Genomic DNA, 21,975 nt, shown 5'->3' with positions numbered 1-21,975 from the left:
CTTCTAAATCCTTTTCACACTTATTACACAGTACTTTACCCATTTTTCTCACAGTGAAGAAAATTGAAAAAGCACGCCACTGGAAGGGTGTTATTTACCTATTTATCTTGCCAGATGTGGCTAATTTTAGGCAATTTATGATTTAGTCTCAAATGAATCGATTTGAGATATTATTAAATTATCATATTGATATTGATATTGGTTGGTGTCCAGATCAATCAATTCAGTCCAAAAGAAGTTAGTAATCATCGACCTTTAGTTCTAGCCGTTGAGAGTGATGGCCTGACCAATGTCGTTTTCAAAGAAATATGGACCGGCGAAGCCACCAGCCCAGAATTCACACCAAACAGTGACTTTTTCAAGAAGCACTGGACGCTCTTGGATAACATATGTGGATTAGTATCGTCATAAATTCGAAAATTTTGTTTGTTCACGTACCAATTCATCCAAAAATGGGCCTCATCGCTGAAGATGATTTTTCGATGAAAATTAGGGTCAGTTGCCAAGTGCTTCAGAGCCCATTCAGCAAACTTCATCTCGAATTTCACTTTCAAGAACTCTTTCATTTGGAGAACTGCGTTGATGTGGAATAAATTTCCTAAGAACGTTTTTCAAAATGAATTTAATCTCCAGCGATTCAAATCCAATACTACTTTCGCACAGGCACAGCTCTTTGAGAACCTAAGGATTTTCCTATAGTGCACACGTCGTTGTCTATGGTCGTTTACCTTCAGTTCCTGGGTCCGTTGAATTTTTTACGGGTGCCGGCCCAAATCACGACACAAAATTCGCCAAGGTCGAGTTTTTGTAAGCAACGCGAAATTGACCGCCTCGGATTGTCCTGCACACTCTCATAGACAGCGGCGATGTTTTCGGAAGATCTTACGTTTCGTCAACGTACGGGATTTGGTCGATCGTTTACTGAAACAGTGGACTCAAATTTATCCACCACATTGCAAATAGTCTTCTCGATAGGACGATTATGGGAACCGTAAAATGAGCGAAGCGCGCAGTATGTTGCCCGAACAGAACACCTATTTTGATAAAACAATTTTATTATTTGCACTTGTGTTGAATGCTATATCCGTCTATGGTGATTTGGCAAAACAGATTGAATGAACGACAACTAATTTGACAGATGTAGTTTCAACAAGATGGCCTTTTATCAATTGTCAAAATTGGGAAGACCTTACATATGGTAACGTTATTTCTTATTAGACAAAATACACGAACAATAGTCATTCGTGCACGTTTTCCAGATAATTTGAAAATAATAAAAACTATTAATCTCAATTGATATCTGTGGCCAGCTTTGCAATCAAATAATGCCGCCAACACATGAAAATTTGCACTCGTTCAAATGTGTCAATCAATGATCGGTATTATGTTGCCAGTTGCCAAATTTTGTCTTATCACATATTTGTTTGAATATTAATTTAAGACTCGTAGATAAGGTATTATTGTGAAATTAATTTAAGACACATATGACGCAGGTACCTAGAAAAGGTAACTATGGTATAAATAAGGATAACATTGTAAGTATAATTAGTTTAATCTTTCTCTTGAAGATGGTCACTTGGTGATTGAAACACGTGTCGATGTGTTAAAATAATGGTTTGGTGTCATAGTCATTACTACACCTAAGGTTCCAAACAGTGCATCACAAGTACTAAATTTGACCCAAACCAACAAACAAATAGGGCATGATAAACCGTTTAAAAACAGAATTGACTTGCTGCATTATTGTAAATAACTCTTACGGATTTCGACGGAAAATCAAATCCACCCTAAACCACATATTTTTCACCATCTGGGTGAACATTATATGGCTAACAGGACTGCGACTTCCTACGACGCTTAGCAAGTTATTAACATAACTTCTCAAAACACGATACTAATAACCATATAGGTAGTCTACGCCGATGACGTCAAAAGAAAAAAGGAAATCTTCTTATTATTGATTTATTACTTATTTGAATAGTTGCTTTTCAACTTTTGACATAGCTTAGTTTATTTTTGACTTTTGACATAGCGTAGTTACATTTGAACAAGTATTAGCTTCTTTCCGTCGGTTTTGCGAGTTCTAATATTCGTGGGGTGGCTTTGTACTTCAGAACATTTGGAGGTATGGTCCATGGATCATAGTCTTCATCTACTTTGGCTTTTTCGTTCCTTTGTTTTGGTACTGCAAGTGTTTCTATCCTCGGGGTGACTGAAACAGGAAGCATTCAGGGGATATTTTGCATTATCGAAAAGTTTTGCAAAATCAATAAATTTCAAAAATGTATTGACGACGAGAGGATCAAGGATAAGCCAAAAACTATTTTGATTCAAACCAATGTTTCGGTTTTTCAATTGAACTATACTTATATATCAGAAAGGACTCTTAATAGAATTAACATAGAAATTCTGATTACATGGGTCTAATAATATCAAACGTTTCTCGATAATAAATGATTTATTATTCATATGTCTTTCAACTCAGAGATTTATCGATAAAAAACCCTGAATATGTTTTTAGGATTTTTGATATATAATACGAATACCGAAATAATTATTCTCCATTGAGTGTTCTAAATCATAAGACGACAAGACAGACAGGCAGACAAATTGATACACGAAATATAAACAGATAGGGGCTGTCCAACATGCAAACTTTGCTGAAAGTCGAAACGATCTGAGATACCTTCAATCGCCCAAGTTTTATTATTACGTCGATAACGATCTAGCGAACTGACCGCCACTGGCACAACATATCGTGCGTTCCCCCACCCGGTATGCTAAGCGTGAAAGCAAGTGAAGACGAAAAACGAGAGCACCTGAATAGGGTATATAAAACTGACTCAAAAAGCTCGAATTCAGCGGATAATTCAAAATTGGGAATTGAAAATTAATGTTTAATAATGAATAATGAATTGTGATCTAAATAAAACCTAAAAGATATTATTTAGTTTTGATATTATTAACTTTCTATTGAGATTGAGAAGAGAGAATTTGTATTTATCTCTGCACTTGATCGTTTTTATTGTATGAAATTATCGAAACTACATCTCACCTTTATATCTTAGAGCACTTTTTTGTACTTTCCCAGGTTCCAAAGGTTTCGGTAGATTCTTCAGTCTAGCAGGAATTTGGGCAAGCCTAATTACAGTTTCAGTCGGTTCATAGGTGAGAGCAGCTGGATTTACCTGAAAGTGAGTTTGACGGTAATTTTTCTTGGAAGATATATGGGATTCAACGAAAAACTAATGATTATTTGAATATTTTCTTCAAAGTGAGTGATTACTTTCTACCGTTTTGAAAATGTCAAGGGTTAATATAACTTTGCCTTCTCAAATTTTAAAAACTATTGTGAGTGGAAGTAATTCGACGCAGTTAATTAACGATGATAATTACTAGTTATCGTGACTTTAGATTATACTAGAAAAAAATATGAATGCTCACAAACAAAGTTCAGGTGCTTCCAATAGTGTAACAATCGTGGCATGGACAAATGAAACAAAGAATAAAAATAAATATAGAAAAAGTACTTGATATTAGAAGGTTGGATCTGGCAAATCTTTTATAATTTTGCTTGCTTCGTGTCATTCAATGTTCATGTAGGAGCAGTTATTTCGAGATGGCTTTTTCTTCCAATTTGAATCTGGAGAAGAAAGAAACCAAAACCTTCTTTTCCTAAAACTTTTTCCGTAAAACGATGAGTAGGAAAATAGCTTCCATGATTGTTTTTTTCGAAATTAGAAAAGTCATATCATCAAAATAACTCAAACTGATTTACTTTCCATCAATTCTTTTGAGAATTCAATATCTAATATCAGTATTGAAAATAAAATTATGTTTCGGTTACACTACAATGAGCCTACATATAATTTATATGAGCTCAGAAAACTATAAAATTTGCCATCCTTATATACATAAATTCGAATTATATACCTTCATCCAGTTGTGTAAAAATTGGCTCAAACATTTGAACTTGACATTCAGAATTAATAGTGACCAATACAATTCAACAATATATTCAGACAATCTGATTGTGATGAAAACAAATATACCTAATTCGATTATTTTGAAGTTATCAAGTTTCACAACAAACTAGTAAATACATTGAAAAATATAATAAATGAAAATTTCTACATATTCTTGGATTTGAAAAAACATTTATTGCTTTAAAACTGTGTACCTACATTTTCTCTGATGTGCGTGTTTATGTTTGCAATTTTGATAATGTATTTTTCTAATTGAATCCTCAATGTAAATTCAATAACCTTTTTTATTAATTTCAGTTTTGATTTTTTTTGTTTTTATTTGTTTGGTTATGTACTTGGTTATCTTACAGCTTCGAATTATTTTTTCCTGTTATAAGCTTGTATGTTTCTTGGGAAAATAAATCTTTGCTATTATTACTTCAATCTCTAGTCCCAAAAGGAATTGGCTTTGTGAATGTTTCTATATTATCAAAATCGTTAACTATTATCTATTGTAAAATATTTACCCCAAGACGTTTCACTGGTTCTTCAACAAATGGTTTTGGAGTCGCCAATACATCTAGACGATCAAAGTTTGAAAATATCTTCGCAGGTGATTTCTTCTGAAATAAAAACGAACATAATTTCATTTGTTGCTTTCAATTGAATTCCATTTGGATTTTCTAATTGAAAATATCACAGGACGTGTTGGGAATCACACGTTAAAAGGTAAGACCTTGTTAGTTCTTAGCTCGCACAAGTTTCGACTTCTGAGGGTTATCGTTCGTAGAGGTGCGACAGCTGGTTAACGGAAAAACATACTTTCAAACAAAAATATTTCAGTAATTGATGAAGGATGAAACTTACCGTAGGAGATTGTGGTTTGAATAATCGTTTGGGTATGGCCAATTTAGTGAATCTTTCAAAATCTGGCATCCTTTTTTCCTTCTTTGCTTCTCGCTTGCGTTGCCTGTAATATAACACCAAATGATTTCACTCGACAATTTCACATTTGTAATAAGTTAATTTCTAAAAAAATTATAATAGATTGGGAAAGGAAGTTTTTGGCGTTCTACTTCTCCATCTTGATACAAAAAAATGTGGGTATCTTCCAAAGAAAGGAAGGAAGCAATCCATTTCAAAAAGTAACTGTATAAAAAGATGTCTAGATCATGCAATCTCTTCTAAAAATATACGATTTCAATTTAAACAAGATTCTTATGGCTGGGATTCAAAGAAATAAGAGAATGGATGTTACTTGGGTACTGTCATCGACGACATGGGTAGATTCAACCCATTCCGTGACAAAAAGTCGTAATTATGAAAGAAGTGACTGTTTTTTTTTGTAATATAATCCGTATTTGCTACTGAATAGTCGATAAGGCAAGTGCCTAACGCCGAAACATCGAATATGAGAACGACAGTGTTCCATGTAAGTGAAATTTCACTCATTTCATTAATTATATTGTGTGGGAATTCTGTGAATGATATCTGATTCGATTCCATTACGAATCTTTGCGATACAAAGGGAATAGAGAAAGGTGTTTTTCATATAATTCAGCGATCATATAGAAGTATTTGTTTGGAAAGTATTTTTCTTTCGTGTAATTCATTTATACGAAAATAGCTGTATCGAAAGAGCCTTTTCTTTTAGTTTCTGTCTGAATGCATGATCTACACATGATTTCATACAGTTAATTTTTGAAATCGATTTTTTCTTTCCTTTCTTTGGAAGATTCAAGATGAAGAAGTAGCAGGCCAAAAACTTTCTTTCCCAAAATTGAATCTCTCCTAAAAATATAATCTTTCAATTATAATAAATATAACTGAACGGCGACATCGGTAGATTTTTTTGGGAAAACATTTTGAAACTTTTGCAGGACATCATTTAGAATTCATTTGAGGCGAAATAGTATCATATTAAGCTAATAATTGTTTGATAATAATTATTTATAGACATTCCAAAAGATATAGTGATTTCAAAAAATTTAGAGGGTTCATATTACTATAATATATTTCGAATGATTAAAAACTGGTTTGTGAGTCACGAAGAACCTGCGAAAAAATTGATAAATATTCTCTGAGGGTAATACTGGATTTTTGGAAGAGAACGGCATGCCTAAAAACTTTAATGTGGCTTCAAGAGAAAAAAGTTCGGGCTGGTATTCCCTAGTCAAATGTTACCTATTGCAACGAACGTTTCGCGGCAGATATCATCAGTAGTATACGTGTTGACTGCGAGAATGAAGGTTATGTCTCGAATTCTCAGCACCAACCTTACCAGCCCAAAGCTCCCGATTGTACCTAATTGCTCGAATGGTGAAAGCAAATGCCGAGTTTTCAGCATTTAATTTGTGATATTGATGCATGCTTTTAGTGAAAAGTCATAAAATTGGAAAACTTTCGAGGCAAAATCGCCATCTTAGAATGATATATAGGAAATTCGAAAAATTGAAATCGAAATTTTTTCTACTTTCTCTATAATAATGGAAGATGTCCTACCATAATTTTATTAGCGTCATATAAAGGGATGAAAATCAATGAATAAAAAATATTGGAAGTACGATTTCGTTAAATCTGATTCACAATATTTGCCTCATATTGTTTTTTTCCGTGAAAAAGTTTTTTGTTGACTTACCTCAGTCTCCTATCACGTTCTCTCTTCTTATAAAAGTTATATATTGAACCCCAGCCTTTATTGATATATCTATTAATGGTTTTGCGATACTTCTTTCCATTCTGTTTTCCATAAAGTTTTTTATTTATCACCAACCACCTGTAAAATATGAAATCCATAATTTTGGGAATTCGAATTCCAAGAATATTTTCATGAAATTTATATGTGATCTAAAATTTCCCAAATGTTTATTTTTTAGCTGCAAAAGTCCGATTTCGAAAAAGTTGCATCAAATTGTGGAAATCAATATGTTATAATATTTATGATAATATTAGTTTGAATATGTTGGCATTCTCACAAATCTGAGTACGTGATGTATATATAAATAGTAAAGTTCACCTCCACAGTGGGCCTTGAAAATGGTAAAAATTAGTTATTCTTGAATTGCAGTAAATTGCTAACAAAAACGGTTTGTGTTGAATTTTAATATTCTGCCACCACTATCAAAATAAATGTGTTGCTTCACATGCCTGAAAAGACTTCGTAACCCATAATACTAAATGAACAAATTGGAAGAATAATGAGAACCATGAAGAGATGAAGCACTGAAAAATGATGAACAGAAAAAAATTACGAAGCAACCTGTTTTTGCAAGAAAGAAGATATTCATAACTATTTAGTAGATGTTGTTTGTAAACTAGTGGAATCGGTGACTGAATTCTGGCTCTGATACTCAATTTGAATTGTATAGTGAGTTTAGTATCTCAACTTTCAATTTGTATTTTGCAAAGAATAAACTCAATTTTGGTTTAAGTGGTTATTTCAAACCTTTTGGTAAATTCGGGGGTTGAACTTGGTAATTGGGTATTTGAATGGAAATTGAATTTATCTTCCAGTAGTAGTTCTCAAACTCTTAATTTTTTGAAAAAAAAATATATTGATGAAGAAGTATGTAGACATTTTTGAAAGTTCGCTAGGCAACTCAAATAATTTTTTTCTGAAACTAACCTTATCACTAATGAAAATTGAGTGATATTTCAGTGATATTCGCTACTGACAAATTGTTGTTTTTCTAAGTGAAAATGTGCACAATTCTTCTGGAGGTCAGATTGAGAATTAAGTTTTAGCTATTGAGTAAACTTCATGGTGTGAAAAATGTTTGATTATCACTATGGAAATTGTTTTCATTAATTTCATCAAGTAACGAATCAGTGTATTCATAAACAACTTTGAGAATATAAGACTATCAATAATAAAAATAATAATTCATTGAGTCAGTGTGGTACAATATGTACATATGGTTTGTCAACCGAGGAATATTGAAATCTTTGCCATATCCCTAAGACATTATGTTGATCGAAATATAAGAATAAACCATAGCATAATAGATTGCCGATAGACTTTCATTTGCTCAATCGCAAAAAATACTTTGTTCACTATCGATGTGCAAATTCGAGCTTTATGGTTCATCCAATATTGTTCCCAAAAATTTAACCTCATGTGACATGTTGATATGATCGCAATGATCTATTTCACCCAAGGTACTCTCATTTCTGTTGTGAAATTCATCAATACCGACTTTGAGGTATCTAAAATCAAGTAATCACATATATACTTACTTGTGAACTGATGCTATCATTGTTCTTTATTGAACTCTCTACCGTAGATTCTATGACTGTGATGGTGGTGTCATCAGCGAACATAGTTGAATGGCAATCACTCACATAGATCATTGACAAATATTACAAACAATTGAGGTCCAAGAACAAAGTCTTGGAGAACTTCCGACTTAACCTTCTGTTCATTAGACAGTGAGCTAATAATAATAATAATAATAATAATAATAATAAGGGATAAGCCAATGCATGGGGTCTTCTTCAATAACATTGAAGACCTTGGCTTATCAAAGCGCCTGACGTTCGCTTTTCTCAGGTCGAGTGGGCTGAAGTCGGAAACTGAGGGGTTCATCATGGCTTGCCAGGATGGTGTCTTCAACACCTCAGTCTACCGCAGTCGCGTGATGTGTATAGAGGTTCCTGACACAAGGTGCAGGGCCTGCCGCGAGGCGCCCGAGACCCTAATGCACTTGCTATCAGCATGTCCAGCATATGCGGTCTCGGCCTATATCCATCGACATAACGGCCCTAAGAGTGCTATATTACCATCTACGGCACTCTTACGGTATTGACGAGACACCGTTGTTGCCCTACGCTCCGGGGGATATTGAATCCGTTGTGGGGAACGAGAAGTGCCAAATTTATTGGAACTATTCGTTCCCCACCCCCAGGCTCATACAAGCTAATAAGCCTGATGTAGTCCTTCTCGAACACTAGACCAAAACGATATTTGGCGATATTTGGCGCCAGCTCCTGGCGAGACGAATATAGTCAGAAAAGTGGAGGAAAAACGGATAAAATATCGAGATTTTCTCTTCGAACTCTTCGATTATTGGAGTCCTTGGTGGAATGATGTCCTCTCTACTCTCGAATCTTAAAATCATACCGGCTTGCTGCACTAAGGCAGAAATCTTAGCCGCACAGATGTAGAAGGCTGTCATTTTTGGCTCACTGCGCTTGCTCAGGGCATATGATTCTCGGACCCAATGATCACTTACCCCACGGTGTGGGGAGTGGTCATTGGTTGATAATGCTGGCGCGCCCTCTCGAATGTATCGGGGCTTCGGAGGATAGGGCCTGACCAGCACACACTACGGTGAAAAAAAAATAATAATATGTTTATTCAACAAATGACAAAGTTAATTATATGATACAAATTGATTTCAGCAGGTAGTTAAATGGTTTTGATGATATTTTTGTACATAATTTACATAGTATCATATCATGAAATGAAATATGAATGGATAAATATGAGTGATAATCCACAAAAAACATGCTTGTCGTGAAACAATGAAAAAAAATAATGATAGGTAATAATAAAGGATGTTGACGAAATATCAATTAACGCATACATGTGCATACATACATTTACACACATACACATATATAAATTAAGCTATTTGAGATTTATAGTATCGATACTTTTTCATTGAATAAAACTTAGTCCACAATGAAAATGAAGACCTCTGTAGAATAGTCTCTTGGTCCTATTGTATTATTTCAGAAATTATTCTTTATATCGATCAGTTGATGGGTGAATGATCTAGGAAGGTTTGAAATCCAATTTTTCAGTTCTTTCTTGAATAGGCTTAGCGAGTTGTTTTCAGTTCACTGGGAACTGTATTGTATACTCTGGGTTTGAGAAAATATGATGAACGTTGGGATATTGTTTTAGAGACGAAGGCCACTGCGAGGTGGCTATCTCCTTTTCGAGTAATTTTTAGATCCTTATTTTTTTCTGCTTCACTATCAAGACGTTCAAAAATAATTGCTTGGTATCTAAAACTTTTGCCAGTTGTTCATCACTGGAATATAATCGATCTTTCGAGTATATTATCTTTAGTATCCATTTCTGGAGAACGTCGAGTCCGTTCATTTGATTATGTAGGCACCTCCCCAAGCTATTATTCCGTACCTCAATTGTAATTCCACCAGTGCGAAGTATAAAATTCTCAAGTATCTTATTTCAAGAAATTTCTTGATTGAGTGTCCCATTTCATGTGACTATCTGAGTAGACTCCCAAATATTTTATGTTTATGATTATGGGTATAGTGAAGGTGTTATTATTGTCGGTGATTGATACATGTGAATTATCCGGAAAATTGGTTTTGGTGATTGAAAACGGAAGACATTTTGTCTTATCGAAATTAATCGTGAGTTATTTGGAGTCGAACATTACTGAGATATGTTGCGGAAACGATTGAAGCAATAAGAAATGAAAAAAGAAGCAAAAGCAGAGCAGTAAAATCAGTAATTCAGAATGACTATTGGATGCTATAGATACGGATCAATAAAAATAGAATTGATATAAATAGAAATTATTTCTTTCATCTTTGATATAATTTAAAACTTTTTGTCGCGTTTCATCATTTTCATCCATTTTCAGAAATGTTCGTTTTGTGTTGGGGATATTTGGGAAAACGTATTTATGGAAACAAACCGCAAAATTCGAACAAGTTCAAGGAGGGGGGGATAGGGCAAAAGTGTGGTGAAATAACACTAGACTAATTGAGGAAGACTCGTCATAACAATTATTAAATATATTTTTTTAAATGAAAAGTATCGTATGTTACTTCTAATACCTCCAAGAACATGTGTACAAAATTTTATGATGATCGGTTGAGCAGTTTTCGCATGAAACCGTAACAAACAAACTTACATTCGCATGAAATGTATAGTTTTTCATGCAATCAAGAAAGCATGAAAATTTGTCATTATAAAACTAACACCCTGTATGATATATTGAGCTGAAACTTAATATATAAACATTCAAAATATGTCCAAATCAAATAGACTATCCACTTTTCTGAGAAAAAAATGACTAATGGCATCTCCCGAAATTTTTATTCATTCAGCAGGACACGGAAGGATTTTTAAATATTCCAACTGGGGCGCCAGCCGCGGGAAAAAAAGGCGCGTTTATAAAACAAAATTATCTATTCATCACTGTTTCTCCATGCCCTTAAATTTCCGGTGGGTAAATTTATATTTAGTGCCAGCATGGCACCCGTGCGGAGCCGGGCGAGTCGCTAATTTCAAAGATAAACGAGACTCCCGACGTCAGTCCATTGCAAGGTCGAGCTTTGACACCGGATAGAGCTCGATTTCTGTGTCTCTCTGCAGCTTTTATCAAAAGGCCAAAAAGTTTGCATGTGTCAGAGAAGACAGGCAGTGAACCTCGATTTTGTAACTTCCTGCAAATTTTTGCGATTTTTTCAGAGCATTAGCTCCAGACTCATCGTCATTCTACCAGATTTCAAATGGAAATTCTCACAGACACGTTACTTGTATAGTTTATTTCCCATGTACTTATAGTCCTTAGTTGATTAAGTACTCACCGAATCAAGGGTATAGATTGTTGATCCGCGTAGTACTCTTTCTCCGGATCCAATTTAGGTAATTTGACTTTAACAATCTTCAGCGGTTCAACAACTTCAGCGATAAACTTTTTCTCGAGATGCTTGGGTTTGGATAACTGATCTAACCGCCAGTTGTACTTGTACTTTCTCATGATTTTCAAAAGTTTTTCGGGGATGGGTCCGACGACTGGGGGCGGAGGAGGTGGCGCAGTGGGAAACACGTTTATGTCCACTCGGACACATTCTGTACTGGTTTGATTCATTGTGAAGTGGTTATTAGATTAGTGGTTTGATGGATTAATGATGAATGATACTGATGATTTTGAAGTTACGAGTAATTGTGACTGACAGATGACAGTGATGCTTCGAGATAATATAAAGGAAAAATTATATACAGTGATTCACAAAAGGTGTGAATCGTTTGATGATTTTATGTTTTTGTTGAAACTTTAGGGGAGGGGTGGGCAGAGTGGCCACTCTAAGGAACATCTATTTTTTTCCACCCCTAAACTTTTTTGAAACATTTTATAAATCCCTTCAACATTTAGTATGGTTACTTAGGCCTGATCCAAAAATAAAAACAACTTGATTTTTGAACTTATTTGTACAAAATTTTGACTTTACCAAAAGTTGTCAAAGTGGCCACTAGGTGGCCACTAGGTAGGGCAAAGTGGCCACTGCCTAAATGGATGTAGGTAGTATGGAAAAAATAAAACGCATTTAGTTTCAGAACTCAAAACGATTGTATTAGGGTTTTAAACAAAAATACATTTCTGAAAGTATGTGAAACTATGAAATCACTGGTATTTACATAAATCACAAATAAAGTCATCGTCCTCCTATTCGGCTCCTGTGCAGGCTTCGTGAGCCCATTTGAGGCACCGAAAACATCTAATCCAGCCTTCGTTTTCCTTGGATTTCGAGTAACAATCACCACAGACTAAACAATCGACATCGCTGACGTTGCCTTCATCATCATCATTATAGAGACCGTCATTCTTTTTCTTAAACAATGCGCGTTTTCCTTTATTTTCAATTTCAGCCACCCTTTTCTTAGGAGCCTGCTGTTTCTTTTCGATTTCCCTTTCTCTTTTTGCTTCTAGTCTACGTTGTTTCGCATTCTCTTCATCTTCTTTTTATTTCCTAATTGCCATGAGAGTGGCCTTATAAGGACTGGATGTTAAAACTGTTGCTGTTCCTTTCTTCCGCTTAGTTTCTCTTTTGATAATCATATTGACCTTGGGTACAGGAACAATTTTACGTGGACCTACAGCAAATGAAGTGGACTTCTTGTTTGGTGGACTGTTCAAATTTGAAGTTGTTTCTAGGAAACCAGCTGATGAAGTGCTGGGAATAGATGGATCAAATTTTGCAGAAGGAAGCCCACTGCTAGACCTGATTGGATGATTAACAGAAGGTAGGGATACCATTATGAAGGCGTTATTGGGGTTTTCAGAACCACCAATGAGTTCTGTTGAGCTACTGTTGTTGACAGATGCACAAATTTGTATGATGGTGTTCTCTTCTCCTGACGCAGGGTCTTCTTGTAGAGTTATTTCTGTTGTTTCAGCAGCTGCATAATCCAGTTCTGTAAACACATTTCTGTCGATTGGGACGATTCCACATTTTCTAAAGTCTTTTATGGTGATAACTGATGTAGCTGCCTTCAAAAACGCTTCACCAGTGGCCACTATGCCCACCCTTCCCCTACCCGTTCTTGGGCTATGATGGAACATTTTCTTCAGCATTAGTTAAAATTTGATAACATTTACAAAAAAAAAACAAATTTTGAAAAAAAGTGCAGTTACCTCTTTCATCCTTTAAGTATTTTTACACGAAACAGATCAGCTTTAATTGGAAAAGGGGGTATTCATACTAAAAGTTTTCCAGATGAAGTTTATTATAAGATTAGAAAAAAAAACAAGAATAGTATGATCCATATTTGCAGACACGTATCCATTTTAATCCGTCTCAAAATGGAACGGTTTCATTTAGTGCGTTTTTTGTACCATTAACTAAATTTAACATCGATGCTGAATCAAAAGCTATAAAATTTCCTAAAGTGTTGACGCAAATCTGTGATGCCTTGATTGGCTTATTATAGTTTGATAATCGTCAGGTGAGTATATGTTTTCATGACGAGGTAAAACTTTTGCAATGCCCCCAAAATCGCGGTCTGAATCAAATTAATTGTAGTCCACTTCAGGAAATTTATGGTCAATAATTTTCACTGTACCCTTAAATATTAGGTACTGGTATAAATATATCATTCAAAAGTTTTCATTTTGACCTGAACACGATTCAGTCCACAATATTACATTATTTTATTTTAAAACGAGGATCTTTATTTTCTTTCAAACACTTTTCTTGGTACAATTTGTACATCTTTGAAATAAAAAAAAAGAAAGTTATTTTTTTTGGAATTTTTGTTTCTTGAATAGTGAGACTTTGTTGCTGAAAATAATCTGATATGTTGCATCACATATTGTTATATATCATCTGGTATCTTATGAGGCCGATTATGTTTACCTCGTTTATTGGGTGCACGCAAACTTTCTTTAATGCCTTTTTAAAGATATTCTACCTTTCTTTTGCCAATTTGATACACCTCTGTATTATTAATGATTACTTCATATATAAAAGATGCAGACTTGTGACGAGCAGCATTTTCTGGGGCCTTTCAGGTACTTTACAAGGGATACTCATCTAACATGTAAAATTTGGTAAATATGTTTTATCTTTTTTCCGTTTTCAATTCATCACTACAATTTTTCATGCAGTTATTTTCACAAAGCGTTTCTGAATTCACAATCTTCTTTGGTTTTATTTTCCCTTTTTGGTCACTTGCCATTGCTGTAATATTTTTCTTCCACATATTTGATTTTTTGTGTTTCTTTCTTGTTGTTTTTTCGTCCAGTTCAAACACTTTTGTCTCTTTTGTCTGTTTTTATGTGTTAGATATTTATTTTTTTTTAGTTGCAGCTACATTCTCTTTGAATAGAATTGATGGTACTATTAAGATTTTTAAATTCCAACGTCTTTACCATTTTTGGTGTTTGAGATCATCTTCAGAGTCTGCTTGATAAGGTTCATTTTCGGAATCAGTGAGATAGACTGCAATAAAAAAGCAAAATTCTTGCTTAGGGTTTTATGCGACAGGATCTTGATGGGCCAGGTATAAGAAACAAAACAAAAAAGTGTAAAAAAACCTATGGCTCAAGGTATATTCATATTGATAATATTCAGACATTTTTGACTCCCGTGATAAAATACGAGTTATTACACGTAGATACACTACTTTCAAAAACTTACCTTTTCGTTCTGTAAAATCACGCTGTTCTTTATCCAGGCTTTTTAACGAATTTTTGGTAAACCTTTGAATTTCTATTTTCACTAGTATCACCCTAATTTTTAGTTGACCTAAATATTTCTATTGCTTTCTGCAGTATCAATTTATTTCTCGCAAACAAGGTAATCAGTATTAAAGAAAAGCGATTTCATTATCGAATCAAAATTAAAAGAAAACACACTTGCACTGTTTGACTTTTAAATACTGAACTGTTATTTTAGTGGATAAAGGAGACAAGCGTGAGTAAAGCTGTGTCATCGAATGGATAAAGGAGGTAACTACCAGTTTCAGTGAATAAAAGAGACAAGTGCGATAGATACCTATTTCATTCATAAACTTGTGTTAGAAAATATGCACATACCTCTTTTTTCACGTACAAATTCTCTTTATTTTTTATATTTTTGCTGCAACGTTAAAGTTAAGTGAGAAAATATCACTTACCCGTTTTATCTATGGGGATAAGTCGATTTTTGACAAAAAGTTACTCACCTCCTTTATCCACTCGACTCTTCAATTATATTGCTGCCAAACGTCAAACGAAATAGTTTGTTAAGAGATTTACTTTGTTGCCTAAGATGAAGAAAATAACTTAGATTATGGTATATATAGGAACTTCTAAAGAAGTAATGAAAAGATTATACCAAATAAATCTTTTCACGATACGAGTGATCATGCATATACATTTCTTCCCGATCCGAATCAAACAATCTATCTGTAATAACTACTTTTGATTGATAACATCGATTTATATGAAAATAAATTTTTTTCAATTGAATTTATCCAAAAAACATTAGCGAATAAATAAACATCATTCATCGGCGAGCTACACACCAGCTCATCATCAGCACTTTTTAAAAATACATCTGAAAAACAAGTCACTCAAATGATTTGAAAATTTTTACCATCTTACTCTGGAATGGAAGATCCTTAAGTCATTCAAACCACTAGGTACTATACTTCCAGCCGTGTAAATTTCATTTATTGAATGGAACGAATTTTTAGTTTCAGGAATAACATTCCATTTTGGTTTTTCACTTTCCCATTCATATTCAGAATGAGAAGTGATCGGAAGTAGTTGTTTAGGAAATGCTTTTTTTCGTTTGTTTTTGAGAGACATTTCTGTGTACGACCTGGTGGCCATTTTTTAAGATTTTTTGAGTGACAATAGACTCTGGTTTGAATTGAAGAGGTTATATTTTTTAGGAGTGATTAATTTTTGGGAAAGAAAGTTTTTGGCTTTCTACCACTCCATCTTTTTTTGTATCAAGATAGAGTAGTAGAAAGCCAAAAACTTTCTTTCCCAAAAAACTCCTCTGGTCTTTCAAATCATGCTTATTGAGGTGGGTTTCAACAGTTGGTTTAGTCTAACCATCATACTTTTTGTTGCAGTCTTCCTGCTGCTCTCGTTGAAGCAAACATCTAGTTCCGAAAACTAATTTTCTGTTTGGTATTATGAAAATAGGTTGACGTAGGCCTCCTCAGAAGTAGGACATCTTATGAAACTGTTTTGCATGAAATTTTTGAGTAGCAGAAGCAGAATCTGCATTAGAACAGGAAACAAACTACCTTTGAGCAGGTAAAAAACGTATACTATTTTGTAGATACTAATTGGAGTAGAGCTCTGCTTTGCTGAATATTATGTAACGTCATGTACAGCTGACCTACAGATGCCCTCAAATGGAAAGATTTCTGAGGTCATCAAGATAGAAATTTTACACCTTGACTATCCGACAACCCCAATATTTATCAATCAATAACAAACAGCATGACTGTCGTATAGTAGAGAATATTTTAGAAGCTAGCCCATATGTATGAATCCAGAGCCGCGCATTCCGATCCCGATGGATTCAAGTTACCTGAGAGCTTCTTCTGTCTGGTGGGCGAAGCTAGTACCTTGTAGCTATGAAAGTGCACATTTTGGCTTGGAAAGTAATCGAAGGCGAACCGTCACGTCTATCAGGTCCACACTAGATTGAGGAACATGTACCAGGGTCTGTCAATATTTAAACATATCACATTCCACAAAAAACGGTTCTGTAATGGTTCTGTAATCTTCACCTGTCACGCCGCAGACCTAATCAGGGTTTCGTTCTTTTGCAGAGTTCCACATCCGCCAGTTGACCTAAAAGATCACCTTCTAAATGAAGTTATCGGCTTCGTTGAAGAATTGGATTCATTTTGGTCCGGTTTGATTAGGTTTATGCTACAATAAACCCTCATGGGTTGCGGTAGAAGGGTGAATAGACCCACTCACTTTAAACCTACCTATCTACCTTGATTCATTTAAAAAACTGACCCATCGCTGAGAACATTTTTCTTTCTTAACAATTCTCCGTATATTTTGTGAATTCGTGTACATTTTGATAAATAATATAAATCAACAAATTAAGTATATGAGTATAAGATCAAAGTCATATTTTAGGATCAGTCGGTCTCAAGTTGACAATAGTTTCCGAAAGTTCCCACAGTTTTTTAGCTTTCGATGCATCTAAGACACCGCTGCTAAGACCTCTCTCAGCACAATCCATAAAATATTTTCCCGAAACCTTCTCCAACTCTTCGGAACAAGCTGCGAACACGCTGGTTTGGGAGCCCTGGACAGGTTTTTTGAAGAAAACTGTAATAAAAATACAAATTGAATTAGAACATTAAGACATATAGTTTTATAATAATTGTAATAATTGTATATGATAATTATTATGATCTTAGTTTTCGTCAATTTGACACAAATAGTGATCCCACATACCTTGTATATTTCGTACAGATTTCAGTGAAAATTCTAATTAACATTGAGTGAAAACTGGTCAAAATTTGAAACTGAACTCGAAACTAAAAAGTTATTGGGAAAGAAAGGTTTTGCCTTTCTACTTATTCATTTTTATACAAAAAATTGTTGGAATCTTCCAATGTGAAATTTGAAACGTCATTGTTCTCAAAAACAAAAAGTGTTGCTAGGCAACACAAAGGCTAAGTTGATTTACTGAACAGAATGAAACAAAGTATGTAACCTTCTTCGTATCACTCACCTTTAACAACTAATTTTACAGGCCAAGTAAGTAAGGTGGGTGTATTTCTCCAGATCCCTGAATCAACCATGCCTGGATGTAGGCAGTTTGCTGTTACGTTTGTTCCTTCCAAACGGCGGGCAAGCTCTAGAGTGAAACAAATGTTTGCGTATTTAGAAACGTAGTACAGATACGGCGGAAACCAGCAGCTTGAAGGATTGATTTTCTCTAGATTGAGGCAAGATAATCTGTAGAGCTCGGATGCTACTACTACTATTCTTGAAGGTGCCGAACGTTTGAGTAAATCTAGTAAAAAAAACAAACATTATTATATAATTATAGTATATATACAAGAAATACTTTATTGTGAGGCTTTTAGGAAACAGTTTTAGGAAATCGCAACATGTTTCGCTATACGCTTCAGGCGTGGAGTGTTGAGTCTGAAGAAGCTATTGTATAGCGAAACACGTGTTGCAATTTTGTAAACAAGGTCGCAGAATCGTGTTATAACTTAAGAACATAGAATTGAAATGTTGGATTTTTCTCCACCTAGAATAGCAGAATAACTATCGTAACATTTGAAAAATTGAGAAAAAAGTTAAAGACTGAATAAATTGAGTTTGTTAGGTTATGATAGTTGTTATGGTGCCCCAAAGATAACTGAGGCTATAATATTTGTGATTGTCTGCGCATGAATAACTGTTATGTGAAAAAAGACGCAAAGTCGGAAATATTCGTCACAGTGTTATTTACAATGCGGCGAGCAAAAAGATCGAATCTTTCACATTGGAGCCGTATTGTATTAGACTGCGGACTATCGCGAATCAATGCAGATGAAGAAGAAATTGGGTGAGAAGAGCGCCGTGTTCAGTGTATATTATTTTTGCAGTACATCTTTTGTTTTGGCTAAGCTACTGCTCTACTAAATATTATAATGACTTGGCAACACTGGTCGTCCTAGTATGGCTCGACTACGTGCTTACCATGATACAATATGAAAATTTCAGCTAATAACCTGACACCAATACGTCCAAGAATGACAATTCGTTAGACCGACACTGAGTGGGAAACATCTACAGTGTGACCTATTTTTAATGGAAACACCCCCCTAAAATTTGAAGTAATAAATCGATTTTAATAATTTTTTTAAAATGTTTTAGAATTGAAAGTCCGCATTGTCAAGCACAAGAAACACACACGGCGAGGGAAAATCAGCAAATAAGGAATAGCAGAGCATGTTTGGCCCCATCAACATAACATCGAGTGCTTCCAAGCTGAGATCATACACAGGGAGGAGCATTGGTTTAGGAGGAAATTCAAAGAGGCCACATACATGTTGTTCAACAATGTATTCAGCCAAGGTGGCGTAGAGGTACGCAACATATGGAAACCCAGAATTAAGCGAAAAATGGCCAACTTCCGCCAAACGGTCATCTCCTGCTTAACCGGTGAAGCGGAAAAAGGAAAGCGGAGATAAGTGAAAGTACTCTAATGACCCATAAATAGTCCATCACTGGGAGGAATTAGTCCAGTCATCACACGAAGACGATTGTGGATACTAACAATCGAAACGTTGTGAATTAACTTGGCTTGGAATCTCTTAACTTTTTTTAAATTTTTGTTGAATCGTTCAATTTTTACTTGTATTTTATTTCACTGTTATCTCATTTCAGAGTTTTTTTGCTTAATATAATTGTTATTTTCAGCTATTATTTTTTAATTGTTTGTTTTATTAGTTCTTTTAGGGATTTCAAATCATTTTATATAATATCAGACAATGGAAGTCCGAACTAATGAAATTCACCATGAAACAGAGTCGATCACCTTCAAATATCTTCCAAATAACTCAAACAGCGAAACTAAATATACGGAATAATTGAGGTAAATACATATTACACCCATTTTTGTTGACCTCAATATAATGAACATACAGTGAATCGACAAACTCTTTAATGAATAATAGATGATGGAATTATTGAAAACCTTCAGGATTCATTGCCTACCAGAAGAACAAGTAGTTATCGATAACCATTACCTAGAAGAGCGAAAAAATATTGCCTGGGGTATTCATTATTCACTCAGTTTGAATTATATATTTCACCTAATGACTATTCTCATTGACAAATGATAATATTAAGTTCTGAACGGGCATAATGATCACTAATTGAATGATTTATCATTTTCATAATTATTCAAATGTTCGGTTATGATAATAATGATACATTTTCATTAATATGAGTTTCTCCATAGCGTCTGTCAGTTCACCATCTCCAGCGGAGATTAAATAGGGCATATCCTTTCATAAAACAAATATATTCGCTGAACGTACTGAATTTATACGTACTGATTTTGTTTTTACATATTATTATTCATGACAATATGTAATAGTATGATAATATTCTTGGGAAATAGTCATTCTTCGAAGTAAACCCGCTCGACATTTTGTAAAAAATTATGCATTTGCACTTCTTTTATATGATCTTCTGCCGACTTGACGTATTCAAATAACACTTGAGATTTTCAATTAACAGTTTACAAAACCGTGACACGGTTCACTATACAATAGCGACACGTGTGAAACACGTGTTCCGGTTTTATAGTATGTTAAGTGAAAATCTCACAATAACGTATTATTTGTATACGTCCTGGTGGATTGTCATCAATATCTACCAGTTTTATCACATTCAGTATGAGTTACTGTCTACATTACATAAGTTTCTTCAATGGTTTACTCGTCTTCTATTTATTTGGCTCTCGAAGGATGAAAGTTAACTTATTTATTCAACAAGTGGCCCTCAGTATTCTGATATGTGAAATATATGTGTCAAATGTGAGGAGCGATATCACCTGTGAAACCAGGGACGTATTCAGAATTTTTGCTTGGGGGAGATAATTTATCAAATCATGGAACACACACTCCAAAAATGGCACCAACAGGGGAATATTGTTTCAGGAGAGAATCCACTTTTCATCACACGTGACGATCCGATTCAAAAAAAGATCGTTTTGGTTGCGCAAAAGCAAAGAAGAACAGACCTCAAAAATTTAAAACTTTTGTCGATCGTTCAAATCCCACTTCTTCCGTCATCCCACGCACCGTTTGTGATGGGTGAGTCTCCATCAGGGTCTTCAAATCCTTGTCCTGGATTACTGTAGGTCAAACACTTCAAAGTTTATTTTCAAGATTGAAATCTCCGAAACGAATATTTCGCCAACCAATGTCGAACAGTTCTGGAGTTTTCTCCCAACACCAAACCGTTATTTCAACACCTCGACACTTGTTTCTATCACCAAGTGATCATCTTCAAGAGGAAGATCAAACTGTTTGATCTTCCTCTTGAAGATGATCACTCGGTGATCGAAACACGTGTCAAGGTGTTGAAATAAAGGAAAACCAGTGTATTTAAAGTATATCCAACTGATCCATTTTCCATATTTTGACCATAGTTTGTTTGAAATTTTCGAACTGCAGTCACCAAATTTTAATTATTTTGAGATAATGTCCAACAATGAAGACACGTTGTTCAATTACTTATCCTAAACTGTCAGCTTGTAAATAGTCTTTCAGGGTTGCCAGCATGTTATTGCACAAATGGTGGCAAATTTAAATCTAGTGTTGATTCCGGGACAATTTTGTCATCAAAAAGATAATGTAGGTGTAGGTAAAAAGGTAATATAGGAAAAATATACGATTTAGTTTTAAGACAATGATTGAGTTGTGCAGGTACTTACCAATGAGAAGATGTGTTAAAAGAAATGGTCCGAAATGGTTAGTTGCCATAGTGAGTTCAACGCCGTCTTCTGTCTTTTGGAAGTTTTTCTCGCCTGTTCCTGCGTTGTGAATCAAAACGTCCAATCTGGTTTCTGTTCTGAGAACATCCTCTGCAAACTCCCTGACTGATTTCTGTGAGGAGATGTCCAACTTCTTGATGACCACGTTTTCGTTCTTCGTACTCTCTACTATTTCATCTAGGCACAAGAAAACAATGAGGTGTTTGGTAATAAAATGTCATTTTGTGAGAGGAAGAATAGCCGACCAGTATGGCTTACATGATTCCATTTG

The 21,975-nt window shown here is 34.7% G+C and overlaps 2 protein-coding genes across 5 annotated transcripts in view; both read right to left on the bottom strand.

Moving 5' to 3' along the window:
* Window positions 1–1,946: 1,946 nt before the first annotated feature.
* LOC111502622 (uncharacterized) lies at window positions 1,947–11,922 on the bottom strand. 2 transcript variants are annotated; one of them, XM_074170874.1, is made up of 6 exons: window positions 11,538–11,922; window positions 6,604–6,741; window positions 4,833–4,935; window positions 4,493–4,585; window positions 3,056–3,188; window positions 1,947–2,212 (listed from the first exon to the last, which is right to left on the bottom strand). In XM_074170874.1, the coding sequence occupies exons 1-6, from the start codon at window positions 11,819–11,821 to the stop codon at window positions 2,055–2,057; spliced, it is 909 nt and encodes a 302-aa protein (XP_074026975.1). In that variant the 5' UTR covers window positions 11,822–11,922; the 3' UTR covers window positions 1,947–2,054. The 2 variants fall into 2 exon arrangements, with proteins under 2 accessions (XP_074026975.1, XP_074026974.1); XM_074170873.1 differs by having other exon boundaries at window positions 4,493–4,588; window positions 11,538–11,921.
* Window positions 11,923–17,218: 5,296 nt separating this feature from the next.
* LOC111502620 (retinol dehydrogenase 14) overlaps window positions 17,219–21,975 on the bottom strand; it is a 119,639-nt gene continuing 114,882 nt past the window's right edge. For all 3 annotated transcript variants that reach the window (XM_074170872.1, XM_074170871.1, XM_074170870.1), the window contains exons 3-5: window positions 21,645–21,881; window positions 17,934–18,218; window positions 17,219–17,524 (exon numbers count right to left, since the gene is read on the bottom strand). In XM_074170872.1, coding sequence (XP_074026973.1) covers window positions 17,319–17,524; window positions 17,934–18,218; window positions 21,645–21,881 — 728 coding nt within the window. In that variant the 3' untranslated portion in view covers window positions 17,219–17,318. The remainder of the gene's footprint in view (window positions 17,525–17,933; window positions 18,219–21,644; window positions 21,882–21,975) is intronic.

This window comes from Leptinotarsa decemlineata, unplaced genomic scaffold (assembly GCF_025532065.1).
Source record: "Leptinotarsa decemlineata unplaced genomic scaffold, Ldec_3_MD MMD2_tig00000008_RagTag_RagTag, whole genome shotgun sequence".
Lineage (NCBI taxonomy): Eukaryota > Metazoa > Arthropoda > Insecta > Coleoptera > Chrysomelidae > Leptinotarsa > Leptinotarsa decemlineata.
This window is presented reverse-complemented; position numbering and strand designations above follow the sequence as displayed.

Excerpts from the sequence above, each read along its gene's own strand:
- LOC111502622 (XM_074170873.1), bottom strand. The coding sequence starts at position 11,821 with ATGAATCAAACCAGTACAGAATGTGTCCGAGTGGACATAAACGTGTTT. Across the intron at positions 4,936-6,603 it reads GAACGTGATAGGAGACTGAG|GCAACGCAAGCGAGAAGCAA; the intron begins GTAAGTCAACAA and ends GTTATATTACAG. Across the intron at positions 2,213-3,055 it reads AAGTGCTCTAAGATATAAAG|TCACCCCGAGGATAGAAACA; the intron begins GTGAGATGTAGT and ends TTCCTGTTTCAG.